At 35.6% G+C, this 19,972-nt stretch overlaps 3 protein-coding genes across 3 annotated transcripts; 1 reads left to right on the plus strand and 2 right to left on the minus strand.

Moving 5' to 3' along the window:
* Nucleotides 1-1,672: 1,672 nt before the first annotated feature.
* Nucleotides 1,673-12,560, minus strand: mIF3 (mitochondrial translation initiation factor 3). The gene is made up of 3 exons (XM_089631585.1): nt 12,180-12,560; nt 2,966-3,191; nt 1,673-2,318 (listed from the first exon to the last, which is right to left on the minus strand). The coding sequence occupies exons 1-3, from the start codon at nt 12,446-12,448 to the stop codon at nt 2,079-2,081; spliced, it is 735 nt and encodes a 244-aa protein (XP_089487711.1). The 5' UTR covers nt 12,449-12,560; the 3' UTR covers nt 1,673-2,078.
* A 1,386-nt stretch (nt 12,561-13,946) lies between these two features.
* Nucleotides 13,947-15,525, plus strand: RpS2 (ribosomal protein S2). Its single transcript, XM_089631587.1, has 3 exons — nt 13,947-14,093; nt 14,419-14,956; nt 15,165-15,525. The coding sequence occupies exons 2-3, from the start codon at nt 14,420-14,422 to the stop codon at nt 15,486-15,488; spliced, it is 861 nt and encodes a 286-aa protein (XP_089487713.1). The 5' UTR covers nt 13,947-14,093; nt 14,419; the 3' UTR covers nt 15,489-15,525.
* Nucleotides 15,526-18,142: 2,617 nt separating this feature from the next.
* On the minus strand, nt 18,143-19,498 carry Polr1D (RNA polymerases I and III subunit AC2 l(2)37Cg). Its single transcript, XM_089631588.1, has 3 exons — nt 19,335-19,498; nt 18,721-18,821; nt 18,143-18,422 (listed from the first exon to the last, which is right to left on the minus strand). The coding sequence occupies exons 1-3, from the start codon at nt 19,347-19,349 to the stop codon at nt 18,239-18,241; spliced, it is 300 nt and encodes a 99-aa protein (XP_089487714.1). The 5' UTR covers nt 19,350-19,498; the 3' UTR covers nt 18,143-18,238.
* Between the last annotated feature and the right edge of the window lie 474 nt (nt 19,499-19,972).

Here is a 19,972-nt window from a genome sequence, read left to right on the forward strand (position 1 = left end):
CGAGTCCTTTGACTCGGGCGCATTTACCGACAACAATCGGAAGTCTTGCGAAGCGAAGCGAAGATGCCCGAAGCGAAGCGAAGTTCGTGCCCACACTATCGTATTCGGTCAACTTCGATCAACTTCGCGAGTAGTGTAGCTGGGCTATAAGAGTTCAGCTTCTTGGAATAATTTCAAGGAGGGGTAGGTAAAATCTTTATTCAACATTATTTTTAGAATTAATATTTGAGTAATTCTAGTGGCTTATAAAATTATTATTATTATGGGTACCCCCCATCCAATTATTCCATAAGATATTGATGATTGCACCAATGTATGTGTACCGGACGGTGTGTACCGCTCTCGGCGGCCGTCATTTCATAATGGTCGAAGCGCGGAGCGGGAGCGTGGTTTTAGAACTTACGTGGGGCTTCGATACCTCGAGTCCCGCTCACCCCCGCATCGCTTCCCCTCACCGCAAGCGCCCGGCCGGCCCAGGCGACCGCCCCGGACCAATCAACGTGCCCCTAAGCAACGTTGTACGGGGAAATATTTTTAATTGATGATTTATTGAAATGTTTAGACTAAGTTTTAGAGAGTTTGGCCGTATATATTACGAAATAAAATACATTTATAAAACGGCCGGACTCTCCTTAACATAATTAGTCAATAAAAATTAGTATTAATTTAGAATTAAGAAAATTAAATATGATTTCCCCTGAATATGTTGGGCCGGGGACCCCCACACTGAATGAATTATGTACAACTGATTAATAAATAAAAATGCTAGAGAGAAGTGGTTAGGATCGATTAAAAGAGCATAAAGAGTAGAGTAGTTCTAAAGGTTGCGACCTCCGCTAATTAAATCTTAGCGGACGTCACAGCCCGCGGATCATCAACAACCCGCGAATGAAGGCAGCGCGTCGACCCCGCCCTCCCCAAAATCGGGAGAGGGGGATTGCGCAATAAATACGGCGCGCCAGCCTTCAGCGCTCTCTCTCTGCCTTGGACCGCCACCAGCTACTCTACTCTGCTCTTCCCGACCACTTCTCTCTGGATCTGAACTTGGATACTTCTTTGACTTGGCTCCCCCCTGGATTTCTGCCCCTGCCTGCCTCCTCCCGCACCGAGGATAAAGCAGATTCCGGCCCCGAACTGAGCAAGGATAAAGAAGATTCCTGTACCGACCGGAGCAAGGATAAAAGCAGATTCCTGTACCGACCGGAGCAAGGATAAAAGTAGATTCCTTTACCGACCCGAGCAAGGGTAAAGCAGATTTCTACCCGGACCTAGCGGCCTACTACGGACTGACCGGCCCCCTATCTTACAGTCTGTGTAAAAGACCTAGCTGGTCGATTACAGTATGATAAACCAATTTCATTCTTTTAATGTCAACTATGTTATTCAATCATTTAAAAATTTAAGTTAAATACCTAAGTTTATTTATAAGCTTTTCTACGTTATTTGTCCATTTTAGTTGGCTGTCCATTATAATTCCTAGGTATTTAACTGTGTTCCCCGAATTCATTTCTACAGTTAGAACACGAAACAGGGTTGCAAGTATTGTTGTGAAATCTTATATTTAGGTGAGTTAAGGGGGCCGCCCTTTTGTTATTATAGAATGTAATTTAGATGGTTTTGATCATAACATACTTTTAATTGGAAATTAAAAATAAAAACAGGGTTGGTTGAACAATTTTATTGCTGTTACTTAACTCTAATATTTACAAAATTAGAAATCAAATATGAAATAGCTTAACTCCATAAAAGAAAATAGTTTCATCAAAGAACAAGGGACTAGAAGTTACAAATTACATTTAAAAATATATATTATTGAAATAAAAACACAAATTCAAGTTCATAAAACTGGAAGTTTTGTGATACTGACCACACATTAGCAGCTATACAAGCTGCAAAAGACATGGGCAAAGTGTAGTAAAATAGATATTTCATACTTTCAAACAATGGTTCATCCTTCAAAAATTCTAAACCTACTTATTTTTTGTGGACTCTCTTCTACTATAGTACAAATATCCATATTTAGCCAACAGGAAAATAGTGAGCGCTCCAGAAAATGCAGAAAATATATGTTTTTCTAGTCACAATGACTGCGAACTCTTTTCTTTTGGGTCATTTTGCTTCGTTTCTGGTATTTCATTGTTATCTGCAGATTTCGAAGTTTGTTCAATTTTACTGGGGTCTTTTTCCGAAGCTTCATTGGTAGATGCATTCAAATTAGGTACAATTTGAAATTTGATGTTGCCATTTTTCAAAAGTTGTTTTTGTTTAACAATGCCAAATTCTACCGTTTCTTTTTGTATATCATCAAAGATCCTCCCCTAGAATATTAAAAAAAATATATGTTTACAGATTGTTGAAGATAATTAATCTATCTGACGGTAAAATACACAACTAAAACATAGCAATTAATTGAACAGAGTTAATCTTTTGTCAAAGTGGGACCATTTTTGCTATATAATGGGGTTAAAGTCTGTGACAGACCACGCTATAAGCGCTCTACATTCTTGTAGCTTGGCCTATTCCAGCATACCGCTCGCCATACATTCCCATTGGTAGTGTATGGCGAGCGATATGCTGAATTAGGCCAAGCCATGATTGCAGATAGTCTTTGTGAACATATTGTTCTTACACATTTAATTTGAGAGTTGATTATATTTTTTTAATGATAAACTAATGTTTATAAGACAATGTTTTTTATGCATAGTACAAAGGATAACAAATTATTATAAACAATAATTAGTTGCTTGAAATATTGATACAAATAGAAACTATTACCTGAGTAAAAATAAAATAAATCAATAATTTGTTATCCTTTGAGAGTTTATGATTGTGAGTTCTATTAGTACTATTTTCTGACTGTTTGACTATTGGAAGTTCCAAGTCTGTGCGTGATGTAGATTGATATGTCAGATAGTCCTAACATAAATTATTAAGATGAGAGACATTGTAAAATAAATAAACTTACTACACGCTCTGGATCCCGTCCCTCAGCACTTATGGCAACTCTAATTTCATAAAACTTTTGCAACCATTTAGATATCCTTTTAATGTGTATTTGTAAATCGTGTTCTGCAATATTACATGAAACTGGAACAAACTTTTCTCCTTTGATCATTGGTGCTTTCCTCGCCTCACGTTTTTGGTCCCGCCTTTTCAAGTCTTCTTCGTAAAAGTCTGAACCTGACATTAATCTGAAATTGAAAATTTTTTGTAATTAATGGTAGTATCAAATACATTGATTATCAATTATTTAAGCTGGGAAGCATATTTTTGGGTATATGCAGAGGAATTACCGTCCGTGTAGGCACCTACCCTACCTTATTCACAAATAATATTACAATGTAAAACATTACTGCAAGAATAAAATCTTCACGTTCAAAAATATTGCCCCAATATAACTTGTCAAAAGCAGAAACTAAATATGCAAAACGACGTAGATGTCATTATATTCAAATGTTGACTGTATTCTACACAAAAAGCGGTTAAAACAAAAGTGCCAACTCGTCTGTGCTGGCGTCTATGTCTATAAAGTTCGTGCTTTTCGGCAGTGCCAGCAAATGTAGCAATCAGTGCCATCTGTTGGTACATCTATTAACTATTACAATATTACTACCCAAATAATTATATTATTAGGTTGGCTTATTTTCAAAATACTGTCTGTGTTTATTTGGCAGAAAAAAAGGAAATTCTATATAAATATCCAGTAATTGGCTTGTAATATGTATAAATAAAGGGTCTATTGGGATATTTGACATGATTTAGGTAATCCTAAGTAACATCAGCTACAGCTAGCAGCTTCGCCATTCTTGGCGAAAACTTGCGCGAAGGCTTTATTAAGATTAAAAAAATATTTATTTATTTATTTATTGTAAGAAACAAACAGCATTTTTTTACAGGATTAGTTATACAAGAGGTTACATATGAGGTAAGCCAAAATAGTTTCTTATGCTAATGTTGGTTAATGTGATATAATACAAGATTGACTGAAAATTAAATTAACAAAAAAAATAAAAATCATTTAAATATATTAGAAGGAAGAAGGAATAGGAAAGGGCAAGAGGCAGAGGAAGATGGGATGGGGACAGGAGACGCTCATGTTGTACCTTTTCTATAACTGTGCATTAATTTAATTAATATTTGTGGTCGTGCGCTTGACTTCGTTTCGGTATTTCACAAGAGTATTATTAAGAATATCGATATTATTAAATTGCGTGTTATATTGCGCGCATATACGGGGGATTGGAGAATTTTTTCTAAGGTTGGTTCTGCACGCGGGCAAATGAAAAAAATGGTTTTGTCTGGTTGGCCTTGTAGGTATGTGAATTCTTAAATAATTTACGAGTTCAGGAGAGTCCAGGCCGTTATTCAGAATTTTGTATAAAAATATTTGATCAGATATTAATCTACGTGTTTGAAGTGGAGTAAAGTTGTGAAATTTTAAGGATTCGGTGTTATTTGCAAAGAGTAATTTAAATTTATAATTTATGTGTTTAAAAAATTTGTTTTGCACACTTTCGATTCTGTCAATATGGCATTGGTAGAACGGTGCCCAAATTAGTGTGCAGTATTCTAAGTGGGGGCGGATATACGTGGTGTAGAGGGAATACATGGTTTTAATATTGCGAAAAGGTTTAGATATACGAATTATAAATCCCAACATTTTATTGGCTTTGTTGATTACTTCGTTAATGTGTTTGATAAAATTTAGTTTTACATCCAGTACTACCCCAAGGTCACGGATTGATTCTATTTCATTGATATGTGTATCATGAAAGTTATAATTAAAATAAATTTTATTTTTGTTGCGCGTAAAAGATAATTTGTTGCACTTAGAAATGTTTATGATTAATTTGTTTAATTTACAGTATGCAAAAAGACGATTTAGGTCTTCTTGAAGTTTTATGCAGTCATTGATAGATTTGATTACTAAGTATATTTTTTTGTCATCTGCATATGCAAGGTAGTTAGCATGTAAAAAACATTTATAAATATCAAATATATATACATTAAACAGTAATGGTCCCAGATGGGAACCCTGCGGTACGCCAGAGGGCACAGTTAAGAAACTAGACTTAGTTCCCTCAACTGATACGCACTGTAGTCTTTTCTGCAGATATGAAGTTAGCCACCTAAGTAAGTCGCCATGGATTCCTAATTGGTGTAATTTTTTAATGAGGATAGAGTGGTTAACTTTATCGAAAGCTTTCGAGTAATCTGTGTAGATAACATCTACTTGGTGTCCATTATCCATATTGCTTGTTAAGTATTCAGTAAAGTTGACTAAGTTTGTTATTACTGACCTTTTTTGTAAAAAACCATGTTGTTGATTTTGTATGCTGCGGACAATAGTTATATAAATTTGATCGTACACAATACGCTCAAAGAGTTTACTAAATACTGTGAGTATTGAGATTGGGCGATAGTTTGCAATGTTACTTTTTGAACCAGTTTTATGGATGGGGATTATAATGGCTTCTTTGAATTTTGTAGGAAATATTCCTTTTTTTAAAGACATGTTAAATAAGTTAGTTAAAGGAAATGCAAGATTTTTGGCACATTTTGAGATAAAAAATGGCGAGATACCATCACTACCCGCACCCTTTGTAACATCCAATTCATTCAAGTATTTATTGACCAATGAGTTGCTTATTTGTACGTCCCCGATCGGGTTATCATTATTAACGCAGGTAGAATTATCTATATTACTGGGATCATCCGTGCCCTCATCGCTTACGTAAGTAGATTGGAAGTGTTTACAGAACAGTTGGCACACTTGATGAGCACCGGTGCCTGACTCGTCTTTTAGGTTCATGATTTGTGGTATGCCATTTGTCCTATTTTTGTTCTTAGCGTAGTTCCAGAGACTTTTATTGTTAGTTGGAATACTAGACTCAACTGAATTTATATATTGGGTGTAACAATGTTTCTGTAAGTGTTTTTGTTGTATTCGTTTGATAGAAAACTCTATGTAATCAACTGGATTATTATTTGATTTCCATTTTTTGTGTAGTCTTTGTTTCTCATTTATGATTTTGATTAGGGGAGGTGAGTACCAGTTGGGAAATTTTTTCTTTTTGATGAAACGTTTGGGGACAAACTGGTTAATGGTGTTATTTAAAATGTCATAAAAAGTATAAATTGCTTGGTCAACGTCAGCATTATCGTGAGTAAAAGACCAGTCTGTTTTAGACAGGTGTTGGTTTATTAAATCATAATCAGCTTTATCATACCGACAAATTTCTTTTGGTGGAGCATTGATAGTTGGAAGTGTGTCTAATTGTAGTATGATTTTGAGCGATGGATGGTGTAAATCCTCTTTGACAAGAGGGTTGTATGCTTGAGATACAAGGCATTCCTCATTACAGATAACTAAATCTAGTATACGTTTATTGGCATTTTTGATGAAATTGTATTGGTTCAGTTCAGAGTAATGGATTGTGTCAGTAAGTAAGGAAGTAATTGAATTTAAATTTTCAGGTGTTAAGTGTGAATTTTTATCTTGTGGTTTCCATGTTATGGTGGGCATATTAAAGTCTCCAATTACGAAAATAATATCATCTGGGTTTTGATCTTTGACGTTAGCAAGCAAACAAAGGAATGAACTGAGAGCATTTTCATATCCATGTCCCTGTGGTAAGTATAGACAAGAAACATGAATGGTACGTTTTGAAGTATAGTTAGACGGGGGAATAGTTACCCAAATGCATTCAGCATTACAGACCAAGTCTTCGCGAGGGTATGCGTTAAGATTGTTATGAGTTATGATCATGACTCCACCGCCTCGACGAGAATCTGATTGGGTATTAATGCTATTAATTGTAATGTTATTTGTCCTATCCCGTCTAAAAATACTGTAAAATTCAGTTGGTGCCAGTTCCGGATCTAAAATAGAATCAATAAGCCAAGACTCAGATATACCGAAAATGAAGCAATCGTCATTCAAAAGAATATTATTGTGAAAAATATCAGTTTTAGTACGTAGTCCTCTACAGTTTTGGTATATAATATTTAACATTTTAATTTAGTTGAGTAATAGTTGGGTACAATTTGGTTATAATATATGAGTATAACTGAAGAGTAGTGTATTATGAATGACATGTACGATATTAAATTGATAGAATAATGTACAAAAGTGAGCATCAAGTACAGGAGGAGGGGGGATAGCGAGATAAAGATGGGTAAGGAGAGTGTAGGAGTGTATCTTCTATATTGGGTAGTATATACATTCCTTATTGTAAATATACAAAAATTAATATTGAAAACAGAACAGACTATTTTAGCAAAATTTATAAGATAACTAGGTATAAACGAAATAGGAAATAAAAATAAGAATAAAAATAAAAATAAACATAAAAAAAGAGATAAAAATAAAAATAAAAATAATAACATTATTCAATGGTAAGTTAAAATTAAAAGAAAAATGCAGATCGTGCGAATGATCTTAAAATATGGTTATAAATAGAGGAAATAATATGAACAGCTTGCTTATAGCTTGTAAGTATACGAATAAAATAAAGTAGAGACCGTATCGACGGTATCAGGATTATTGTTAGTAGGCATTCTTGAAATATAGACAATGTCTATTAGTAGCATTATAGATAGATATGTACATGAAAGATATACAACGTTATAGTATTATTAACATGATATACAACGGTAAGTTAAAATTAAAAGAAAAATGCAGATCGTGTGAATGATCTTGAAATATGTTTATAAATACAGGAAATAATATGAACAGCTTGATTATAGCTTGTAAATATACGAATAAAATAAAGTAGAGACCGTATCAATAGTATCAGGATTATTGTTAGTAGGCATTCTTGAAATATAGACAATATCTATTAGTAGCATTGTAGATAGATATGTACATGAGAGATATACAATGTTATAGTATTATTAACATGATATACATGGAAAACATAAGATAAACATGAATAATAAACAGTAATAATAGTATCACTGCATTTTGAGCATAGGTACATAAGATATAGGTATACAATGAGATAAAGGCACACAATATCATCGAAATTGTAAATAAAGGTCGTGAAGTACACACGCTGCCAGTAGCCTAATTGTAAGTAGGTATCAACAACTGTAAGATGCGCGGTATTGCGATAATTTGCCTGCACGAGTACTATAATACGGGCGTTTCTAAATGTGTATAATATTTTAGCAGGCTGAATTGAATAATAATAATTACTTAATTGTATGGCGAGCGGGTACTACATAGGTATTCATAAGATGTTTGTTATTATGGTTTGTGGGCAGATTAATAATAAAGTTATAATATGTAGGATAAGTTATAATGCGATAATGTAAGTTAAGTATATCATATATGTACCTACGTACTTGTTGATAATTCAAACTATTCACCATTCGAGCAAAATATGGTTTTAATAACGTAGTTTTAGAGATTATTATTTATATTATCAAAAACAAATCACTTTTTATTATTATTTTTAGTAACCTACTTTTAAAAATACCGATAATGATGCCACAAGGTATTTATGCTAAGTTTGAAGAGATTATTATTTATGTTTATTGGTTCTGGAACGCAGACCGATCGGTCTGGAGTCATCATTAACAGAACCAGCAATGGAATCGGAATCGGGCACGGCGCCGGTGGACTTGTTAACTGGAGGAGCTGCTGGGTTAAGAGCCTTGGCCCTCGTCAAGAGGGCGGTCACGATATCCAGCTGCTTTTGGGAGTTGATGGCGCGCTTGCTGCCATCCGGAAGGAGAACGACGATGGTTCCATCACTGGTCCAGCATTTGAATGGTGTAAAGACCGAACGGACCTTGGAGAATAACTTCTGCCGTATGGGAGTGAGCGACTCTGTTAAGAGGAGAGCAGAGTTTTTCAGACCCTTTTTTCTTTCCCACACGGATCGACGATCGGACTGGCGCAGGAACTGAAGCAGGATGGGCCTGCTCTTATTGGGCAAGGCACGACCCAGTCTCTTGGCGCACTCGATGCCCTTGATGGCGTCGTCGGGGCATCCTAGACCGGTCAAAACATTGCTCATCAGGGAGCGGGTGTCTTCAGATGGTGATTCTTTAACACCGTGCAGGAGAAGAACATGGTTCCTGGAAGCTGCGTCAATTGCATCCACACGAAGCTCCAGTCTGGTCACATCCTCCTGAAGGGCGCACAAATCAGCAGTAATCTTAACCTTGAAGGCCGCAAAATCATCATGGATCTTTTTAAAGTCAGTTTGCGAGTTGCCGGGTTTATTTAATGCCGTGTTCAGTCTCTTTTCGAAATCGCTCATTGTAATAGTAAATTTTTCGTTCAGCTGCTCGATTGACATTTTGATAATGTTGTTAGTGGGTAGATAATGAAAACACGGTCACTTCGGTGTATTATTAAAATATTAGCACTGATATTATTATTTCATGTGTTATTGTTCTGAGACCACGCACAATTGCTGTACTACATACTAGATTAAAATTGAACTTGTATAGTAAGAACCCGATTGATAGTACATTAATTAATATGTAGTATTGATATCACGTGTGACACGCACGGAGGTCGGTAGATTATTGTATATATATTATATATACATATTACAAAATAAAGCAATGCGAATAATACTTAAGCGCAACATATACACACGGATAAGAGACATGTTAAAGGAGCTGAATATTTTGACGGTGAAGCAAACTGTGTATTTGAATGTACTTATTTTTATACATAAAATTAACATAGGGATGATGTCTAAGGAACTGAAAAGAAAAATAAATTACAATAACGAGATACACGGACACGGGACGAGAAATTCTAAGCAAATTAGATTGCCAACAAGAAAAAAAACAAGCACCCAAAAATCTCTGATGTACCAGGCCGTTCAACTCTATAACAAAATCCCGAAGGAAATTGCTGTGATAGAAAATATTAATAAGTTCAAAAATGAATTAAGAAAATATGTCTATCTCAATTATTAATGTTTCTTTTTTCGTGACTTTATTGAAATATTTAAAGAAAGATTATGTTTGCCAAACAATGTACATGTTTATATGTTTATAAAACTATTAGCACACACGAAGATGTGAGCTAACTTAAGATTAATAAATAAATAAAAATAAAATAAATATGTATGCAGGGTGTATCGGCACTAACCCAACAAACTTTAACCAGCTATTCCTTAGCACATTTGGAGTAAAAAATTTTATGGGCACTTTGCTGTCCGGTAGCATTTTTTGTTCAATTAAAAACAAAAAAATTAAAATTTTCCACACTACATCACTGTCATTGGCATTGCTTTTCGTGTACAACAGCTGTTATAAGCAAGTATGTCGAAAAGCATCTTCGCTCTTTCGCACACACTAAATAATAATAGTTAAAAATGAGACGAATGGTGCCGTGCCATTTCATTGTGATTGTAAAAGTGCGCCAATATAGGTACACACGTGCATTATTCAACGGAATTCGAATAAAATATTGCCAGATGGGTTTTCAAACTTTGACAAAGGATAAAACAGTGGTGACATGTGGTGAAAATATGAATAGTAAATTTTTTATTAAAAAAAAAAGTTACCAGACAGCAAAGTGCACATAAGATTTTTTATTCCAAATATGCTAAGGAATAGCTGGTTAAAGTTTGTCGGGTACGTGCCGATACACCCTGTATACGTAAATAATATGCATAAATTTGTTTGTTAGTACTGTAAGTATCTTAGAACAGAACTGAATCTGTGGGCCCCATATGAATAGGGTTTCGTTGAGACGGGGGGAGTGATGTGCAATGCCGAAAAAATATATCTCAAATGCATACACGCAGTAGAGGTAGCCTGATAGCTAAAGACGAACAGCATCTAGGCAGGTAGATAGCATGGCCGTAGAGAATGGTCGTTAATAAACAGCATTGCTCCATTGTGCTGGCTTTTAAATTGGGACATTATAGGTTTTGTCGGGACAGAGGGCTCGATAACGGTGATAGTTCCAATATATCGGGACGGATGGCAACCCAATGTATAAAGCATCCTACATATTATTAAAAATACTAATTTCGGTTGTATTTGTAACTCCGGTTCAATGAACTCTAGAACATGGATTTGCTTTGAATTTATTTCAAAATTGGAACTGATTTTCGGAATAATTCAGACAAGTGATAAATAGGTACCAAAATTATTTTATTTGAATTAATTAATAATTCTTTATTTGAAATGTGTGCATTTCTTTTGAATATATTTTTGACAGATGTCATTTTTTAAGTTTACTAACGGTATTCAATAGGTAAATTTCTGAATGTCTCTAAAAATTGACAATGTTTGTTTTAGAAAGGCAATGATCCTGAGACAATCATTGTTTTTATAAATAATTATAGTATCCTGTGATTTTTCAAGGGTTTCAGTTATTCATAGAATAAGTTTGTAAAAAAATATGCTTCTTATTGTGGAACCTATGTAGAATGTTATCTGGAACCTCCTAAATCTTCACCGTGGTGAGAGTGACTAGCTATCTGAATACGGTGAAGGTGAAATTCGACATTTTATTTGAATCCTACAATGAGTTTGCAAAGTTTTTGGCGTCAAGTCGGGTCTCCAGCGACCAAATGTTTTCAAAACATTGGGTCGGGGCCACAACTGAATTAACTTTTTGTTTTCCATCGGCAAAAAAAAGGTAAGTATTCCCCTAACCGCCGCACTTTAAATAGACACAGATTATGAATATTACACTTCGTTTCAACACATTTACTACACAAACAAAGATTTATGTCAGGGTAGATGATAAAAATTGCGTTATAATTCCATTTTTATTCAATCAAAATTTACCCTATAAAACGGTACTTTTGCCGCCACTTTAGACTTTTTTGTATGGAGTGACACTTGTGTGTATTTTGTTTCAATCTAAATATGCAAAAATTACTCAATTAACCCAACGTAAGAACCTATTTTGAACAGTTGTTTATTGTTGTAATTGTTGAAACAAAGTGTAATTTCCATAATCTGTGCCTAAAATTACGGAGTTTCGGGAAATAATTACCGGGCTCTGTGTAAGCATTAAATATTATCAGTGTCTTGATTTCTTGGCGCCTTGGCAAATCGGCGGCCGAAACGGACTGCTCCAATTTCGCCTGCACAGGGCCAATCCTGCCCTACCCCAATGTTAGGTTTGTTGTAATAATGCCGATGGAGACCCGGCTTACATACTCAACGTATTAACGGTGCTTACTTACTTGTAAACTGGCCTACTTGTTTTAGCATCAACGTCTATTATTTTTACTAGTTTTAAATCTCTTCGTTTAGATATTTTTTGCGCTTCTGCAAGACTAACAATGGTCACATCTTCATTTTGAGATACCAGGGTAACTTTAACATTTGCGTCACCTACTTTCTTCTTTACGTTTGATAAACCAAAACCAGGGAGTTCAGTTTTTGAAGAAAATACAGCGCAATTATTGTACATTAGATTATAAATATGCGTTCTTCCAATCATTTTCAACATTTTATCTTTTCGTGTTTCCTCGTATTAATTTTATATTAAATAGAAAAATACGCAGAAATTCTTATTTTCTTACGTCTCAAAATGAAAATAATAACCTCAAAAAGTTAATTGTCAAAAGTCCAAAGAGAAAGAGATGGCGCATAGACAAAGAAGTAATAATATTTTGAAAAACTAATTCAAAACTAACTGCAGTGCACAAAATTCCGGATTTCATTGTTTTCAATGTTTACATCATAATTATAAAATTCCGTCGGTGCGAATGTGCATCGTAAATTCAGCACTTAGATCACAGGGGCCCACAGGGGCCCATAAATAAACGTTCACCATGGACTTATCTACAAAAAAATTGTTTTTAGATAAACGCAAAAAAAGATTGGAATGATTTCAGGGGCGTCGCCAGCTTCCAAGCTAGGGGGGCGCTTAATTTTTTATAGAGCTTACAGGAAGGAACGAGAAAGTAGTCAGAATTAACTAGAAGCTGACGTATACCTAGCGTTGGTTGGGGTTACAAACAGGGCCGTTTTGAATTGTGAAAAGGCCTATGGCCATACCGAGTTCGGGGTTCCTTTTGAAAACCGTAAATGCCGTAAAGCTTCAGGAAAACAACAAACCACAATTTTTCAATAATTGAATTGAGGGGGTTCGTGGAAGACAGTGCTATGCCATCTAATGGTGATTTGGAGTGGAAAATTAGTTACATTTCTCACAATGACAGGCGCCAGACTCCTCTATTGGAATAGGTGTGTGGTGTGGGTAAAAGGATTTTATTAAATATGAAGTAAATATGTATAATTATACAGAAACGCACGGAAAAAGCGACAAAGGCTAAAAAAATTAGGTTGAAATGCAAACCAATAAATGCATTCGATCTTTATTTTTCAGAGAGCCATATTTAAACGAAAATCTTTTAGTGCTTTCTTAAACGGGTGTAAAAACAAATGTACAGTTCACTGTTTTTCTGTTTCTCGGTTCTTGAAAAAAAGTAAATAAAAATTCTTATAATATTTGAAAATAAAAAAAAATACTAGGCTGACATGCGTGGCGCCATTTTTGTGAAAATCACAATTCAAAATATATGTACAGCGCCCTTGGCTCCATTCGGTCAGATTTAGTAAACTTTTTGAAGCGGGGTGATAAATACAAAATCTTGGGAAATTGTTCATTCAACTCCCCTTAAAAAAAACTGGTTCGAATACATTTACTGTAATGTACACGTTAGGCTTGGTTTCTAGCACATGAACTAGCAAAATAAGCTGTCTGATACCATCACCCAAAAATACTAAAATATTGGCCTTAAGTTCGGTAAATATTCTTTCAAAGATTTATAAAAGCATTGTAAATTATTTAAACATTAGCATGGTTACCATAAACTTGTTTTTTAATGTGTTCGATTATTGTGAGCAATCTCTAAATAAAAATGTTAATGTCATAGTTCTGAAATACTTGCCATTGCTATGTACATTTATGAAAGTTAAAAAATATAAGCTCGCTTCGGAAACAGTTTTTGTCAAGTGGGTAAGTACTTTGCATCAAAAAACGCAGCCGATGAAGTGAACGCAGTTCTAATAAGTTATAAAAGTTTGCGGCGTCCTTCAATTTGTCTCATTACATTTCCGGTTCGCTTCGTATTATCACCTTGTTCTACGTGAGTATTTTTAAGGTTATTTACGAATATTATTGCATTGGTGTACTGATATAATCTATTTATTTTAGTGCAGCGTTTCCCTCTCAATAAGTGTTTTATCGATACCTTAATATTTTTCCGATTGTAAGGACCGAAAACTTTACTTCGAACGTGTCGCCATTTTGACACGTGTTTTCAACATGATGATAACATATTTATAACATTCGTGGTTTCCACCAGAGAAATCTTTCAGTGACGGTCGTTTACGTCTGATCTATAACGGTTTCCAAACATTGTTTTATTAAATAGGGAGCGAGGTTATTTATCATTTGTGGTTACTTTTCAGAATGGCGGACGCAGCTCCAGCCGCTGGACGTGGTGGATTCCGCGGAGGTTTTGGCGCTCGTGGGGGCGATAGAGGAGGAGATCGCGGACGCGGAGATCGTGGACGAGGCCGTGGACGCGGCAGAGGCCGCGGGCGTGGACGCGGAAAAGAAGACCAGAAGGAATGGGTGCCGGTGACCAAGCTGGGACGTTTAGTACGTGACGGAAAGATCCTGAAGTTGGAGGAGATCTACCTGTTCTCTCTCCCCATTAAAGAGTGCGAGATCATTGACTTCTTCATTGGCGGTGCTGATCTGAAGGATGAGGTCCTGAAGATCATGCCTGTCCAGAAGCAGACTCGTGCTGGTCAGCGTACCCGCTTCAAGGCCTTCGTCGCCATCGGAGACAGCAAGGGACACATTGGTCTGGGAGTTAAGTGCTCCAAGGAAGTGGCCACCGCTATCCGTGGTGCCATCATCCTCGCCAAGCTGTCCGTTGTACCCGTCCGACGAGGATACTGGGGAAACAAGATCGGAAAGCCCCACACCGTTCCTTGCAAGGTAATTTTGATTGTTTACTTTCCACATTTATTATTCTACGTGGATTTACTTAAATTACTAAATGATGATACAAATTTTATTCATTCGTGGTTTCCACTGGAGAGCTTTTGCTCGATGTCAGCTGCAATGCGTCTGATCATTCCTTAAACAATATTCCACCCCTCTATTAACATTGCAGGTGTACTAATTACAATTTTATTTATCTCAGGTAACTGGCAAGTGCGGATCTGTGTCGGTGCGTCTCATTCCCGCTCCCCGTGGTACTGGAATCGTATCTGGTCCAGTCCCCAAGAAGCTGTTGATGATGTCTGGTATTGAGGATTGCTACACCTCTGCACGTGGCTCCACCGCCACCCTTGGAAACTTCGCCAAGGCCACCTACGCTGCCATTGCCAAGACCTACGCTTTCCTCACTCCTGACTTGTGGAGGGACCTTCCTCTGGGCAAGACCCCCTATCAAGAGTTTGCCGAGTACCTGGCCAAACCCCAGAAGGTGCTGCGCTTCGCGGATAATGTTTACCCCCAACAGTAAAAAGTTTGAAATAAACATGACTTGAGAACCTGAAAAACTTTATTTCTTAAATTCCAGGCCTGTTCTGTGATATTGTAAGGGCCAGTTGTTTCACAGAATTCGACAATTCATCAAATTTCAACCTTAATTTTATATGAAGGTTCTATTCAATATCATTATGGCCCAGTTGCTTCACTGAACTGGATATATCTTTCACTGAACTTCGAAGTTTTGTGAATTATTCAAATTCTCAAACAAAATTGGGCCCCAAGAATATCTTGGATTTTGTTTTCTGCTTCGAGTATAAGCGGTAAAAATAAATAATTGTTAATGCAAGCCAGCCAGTCCATAAAGGAGTGTTGGTACCCCCAACCTTATATATGGCAGTGAGGTGAGAAATTGGCAGGAATGACGATTGCTGTAGAAGAGATCCCATTTCTTGGATTTTGTTTTCTGCTTTGAGTATAAGTGGGAAAAATAAATAATTATTAGTACAAGTCAACCAGTCCACAACTGAGTGCTGGTACCCCCACCCTGATATATGGCAGTGAGGTGAAACTAGCAGGAAGGACAATTGCTGTAGAAGAGATCTCTGAGGTTTATGTGCCTAAAACTAGGTATGATCATGAAAAATGTGGAGATAGTCTGATGTTAGTGCAGCGAGTTAGGTATAGGGCTGGTTTCACAGAATTAACAAATTTCAAAGTTGATTTTCACAAATCTGTGAAGGTAACAGGCAAAAAGCTTGCAAAGCACTAAGCAAAAGTTACTGGCGTATGCTGAATCTGTGAACTGAATTTTGAAATTATTTTTTCAACTATCCTTGGTTTGTTGTAAAATTTATGTGGAACAGTTCACAGGTTCGTCTCGCAAGTGATAAATATGCATTGTTATCTTTAAACAACTTTTTTTATGTAACCAAAATTAACAAGGCAAAAGCGGTTATTGATGTCGGCAACCACACGAAATGCAACAAAGGTCGAGTTGTTTGCATAAATATGCGTACAAATTGCAACCATGATAAACATTTTTATCATTTACCTTCACCCCGCCCACCTAACGTGGGCGCAACTCTAGCCGTCCGCTGATACCCAACAGTTTTAACACATTTATTTATCTATTCACTTATACATACAGTTTATAGGTATACATATTGACATTGGGTGCAAGTAATACAGATAGATGTTTCATATAAAAAACGTGGTAGTAGAATGAAATGTGATATGCAACTGTATATACATGATTGAATCTTAGGTAGTAATGTTCTGTGAACACCTCACTAGGAGAACCTGTGCCGAGGTGTTCACATGGGTGTTATTCTGCTCTCATAGGTAGAAACATAATATCCTCCATGGGAGTCTCCACCGTAGTTCCACCCATGGTGGCAGTATTTTACATTATTAGGTTAGAAGTTAGAATCTGTGTTGACATGTTCATCATAATATTATACAGGGTGTATCAGCACTAACCCGACAAACTTTAACCAGCTATTCCTTAGCACATTTGGAGTAAAAAATGTTATGGCACTTTGCTGTCCGGTAGCATTTTTTGTTCAATTAAAAACAAAAAAATTAAAAATTTCCACACTACATCACTGTCATTGGCATTGCTTTTCGTGTACAACAGCTGTAATAAGCAAGTATGTCGAAAAGCGTCTTCGCTCTTTCGCACACACTAAATAATAATAGTTAAAAATGAGACGAATGGTGCCGTGCCATTTCGTTGTGATTGTAAAAGCGCGCCAATATAGGTACACACGTACATTATTCAACGGAATTCGAATATAATATTGCCAGATGGGTTTTCAAACTGACAAAGGATAAAACAGTGGTGACATGTGGTGAAAATATGAATAATAAATTTTTTATTAAAAAAAACGTTACCGGACAGCAAAGTGCACATAAGATTTTTTACTCCAAATATGCTAAGGAATAGCTGGTTAAAGTTTGTCGGGTACGTGCCGATACACCCTGTATAGACACAATGTAGTAATTTGAGGTAAGTTATGTATCGAAATGTTCTGTAGACACACTGTAGTATAAGAGTACAGATACATTGTACAAATGTAGAACATGATTTAAACTTCATAATATTATATATGAGTAATGAAAAGAAAAACATTACCCTTGATATTATTTTTCTTAAACTGATACATAAAAATAAAAATCATCCGAATATTATTGATCACACTGATCACCTATCAAGGCGTCTACTGGTTTTGACAAAAGGTGCCAAAATTTTACTCACACCAGGCGCCGTTTGGCTCAGTGCTGGCCCTGATTATACTACTTTGTGTTCGATCGACAGAGCGCGGTGTGCCAAATGCGTATGCTCGTAAAGTGTACAATTCATGCGCGATACAATACACACTTGGTAATTTGTTTCCACCATTGTTGCATTTCACATTTTTTCTAATATCATTTGTATGTGATTTTATAAATTTAGGGGGAAAAGACTTTATATTAAGGGAAGGGTAAACTGGATATTCAGCATGGTGAAAGATGCATGTATAATCTGGTAGTGCACTCTCTGGAACAGATGATAGTACAGTAAGAATGTCCACGGGAAGCTGTTCTGAACTTCGACCATTATATTGATGGTGAATCTAATGGTAGAAGTAATGAATTATATTATTATTATTAGGTGGTAATCAATATACATAAACATAATTCATAAAATAAACTTTATTGAACTCACAAAGAAGCCCAGAGATACCATAATAATTATTATCTAATTAACAAATAGCCAAATTAATAGAGTTATAATATTATCTATGTTTTGAATTCCTTCACTTCGTGTTCAAAGAGTTGTATGGTGTGATCACAGACGTCTTCCAAGTCCTCTAATCCTTTCTTCAATACTTCCACAGCACTTCCTTTGTAAGTTTGTATTCTGAAGTTCATTTTAGTTTCTGCGGGATGAGGTACAGTGTAACCACAAAATTGGACTTCTGGGCTGTAATGTAATAATGTTTATATTACAGCTGAAAGGATACCTTTATGGAGTTGCAGTTCTGGAGTTTTCTCTCCTTTTAAGTAATATGAGAGAAGAATAAGAATAGTCGATGTCAATAAAAGAACAATAAGAAAAGAGAAAATATGTTACTGAATATATTTTTAAGCACACTTTAGTCATGAAGCTTGCACAGCCTTAACTGTCAGGAATTTCTAATTTAACACAACTTTTTTTAGCTTGCAATATCTTTTCTATCATGAACTATGGAGCATTGGAATGTTCATTTAACTGTACTTACTATCGTGAAATAATACATTTTAAAGCATTTCCAAGAGTGTGACCTTCATCTTGGAAAACAAATGTGCGGCAATTCTGACCTCCATCTTCATCTCCTGGTAACTGTAATTGAACAAAAAGGTCATGTTAGTTTAACGTGATATTGTAAAAAAATAGTTAGATTTATCGAAATATGACAAAACTGAAACCTTGTAAATAGAATAAGGACAATATTTCTAACATTTAACGATTTTTTTTCAATATATTAGCATTTTACCTAGAAATGTAAGATTACTTGGAATAATTCAACATAAAATCTTTTCTTCATGATTAATCGTGAAGGAAAGAAGGGATACACTCTGTGCAGCACCAACACATTGAGTAGTCAAATATATAGATTTAGGTAACTGGATCCTTAAGAAATATTTTTTGTCTTTTTCGATGAGATTTCTTAATGCAAATTATCGGTCATTTGGCTGAATTTTGACAAATCGAAATTTGAACACTTGGGATAGTTTTCATCAACTTTTCAATTTGATAGAAATATCCCCCTTCGTGACTGAAAGAAGATCTTCTATTTGAATTTCCGAGCAAGACAACCCATTAAATTAATCACAAAATTACATTAAATTGTACCTCTGAAATAAGCATTTTGTTGAATATAAACTTCGTCCAATATTATGTAAACTAGACACAAACAAAACGCATTGAATTTATTACTACAGCACAAAACTTGACAAAACTTGTCGAATGTTGTGACTTTATGTTGTGTTTGACAATTGACAGTTTATTTTGGCACATGGTTTCAGTATTGCCCCATGTCTAATGAAGACTGGGTAGTTTCATTTTTTTCTTTTAAAGCAACTACTTTGTGGTTTGACATATTGTAATAATAATATTTGGATGATTTGTATAGCGCCGTTTTTGTGAAAAATCACCTCAAGGGCGCTATTATGAATGAAGCACTTAGTTTTAAATACCAATATATTTTTAATTTATCAACAAACTAGTTTCGCATGGCTGGGATTGGCTGCTTGGCTCAAGCGTGGCTCAAGCTTGACTCATGCGTGGCTCAAGCTTGGCTTAAGCGAGACTCAAATGGTAAAATTTTAAAACTCAAATAAAAGTTTTAAAATTAAAATTGATGAAGCTTGAGCCAATCGAAACCAGCTAGTCAATAAATTCAAAAAATAAACAAGTGATTAAAAGCAAAGTGTTTGCTCAATAATAAATATATTTACCCCTGCATTTAGTACTCGCCTAGAGCAACTGTC

The sequence above is a fragment of the Hesperophylax consimilis genome, chromosome 5 (genome assembly GCF_061612785.1).
Source record: "Hesperophylax consimilis isolate HC1 chromosome 5, BYU_Hcon_1.0, whole genome shotgun sequence".
NCBI classification, from domain to species: domain Eukaryota; kingdom Metazoa; phylum Arthropoda; class Insecta; order Trichoptera; family Limnephilidae; genus Hesperophylax; species Hesperophylax consimilis.

Bases quoted from the DNA above. Each gene is read 5' to 3' on its own strand.
- mIF3 (XM_089631585.1), bottom strand. From the start codon at position 12,448: ATGTTGAAAATGATTGGAAGAACGCATATTTATAATCTAATGTACAAT. The intron at 3,192-12,179 runs GTAAGTAAGCAC...TTTCAATTTCAG, and splicing joins ACAAGTAGGCCAGTTTACAA to ATTAATGTCAGGTTCAGACT. The intron at 2,319-2,965 runs GTAAGTTTATTT...TTAATATTCTAG, and splicing joins GACGGGATCCAGAGCGTGTA to GGGAGGATCTTTGATGATAT.
- RpS2 (XM_089631587.1), top strand. From the start codon at position 14,420: ATGGCGGACGCAGCTCCAGCCGCTGGACGTGGTGGATTCCGCGGAGGT. The intron at 14,957-15,164 runs GTAATTTTGATT...TATTTATCTCAG, and splicing joins CCCACACCGTTCCTTGCAAG to GTAACTGGCAAGTGCGGATC.
- Polr1D (XM_089631588.1), bottom strand. The intron at 18,423-18,720 runs GTAAGTACAGTT...ATTACATTACAG, and splicing joins AAATGTATTATTTCACGATA to CCCAGAAGTCCAATTTTGTG.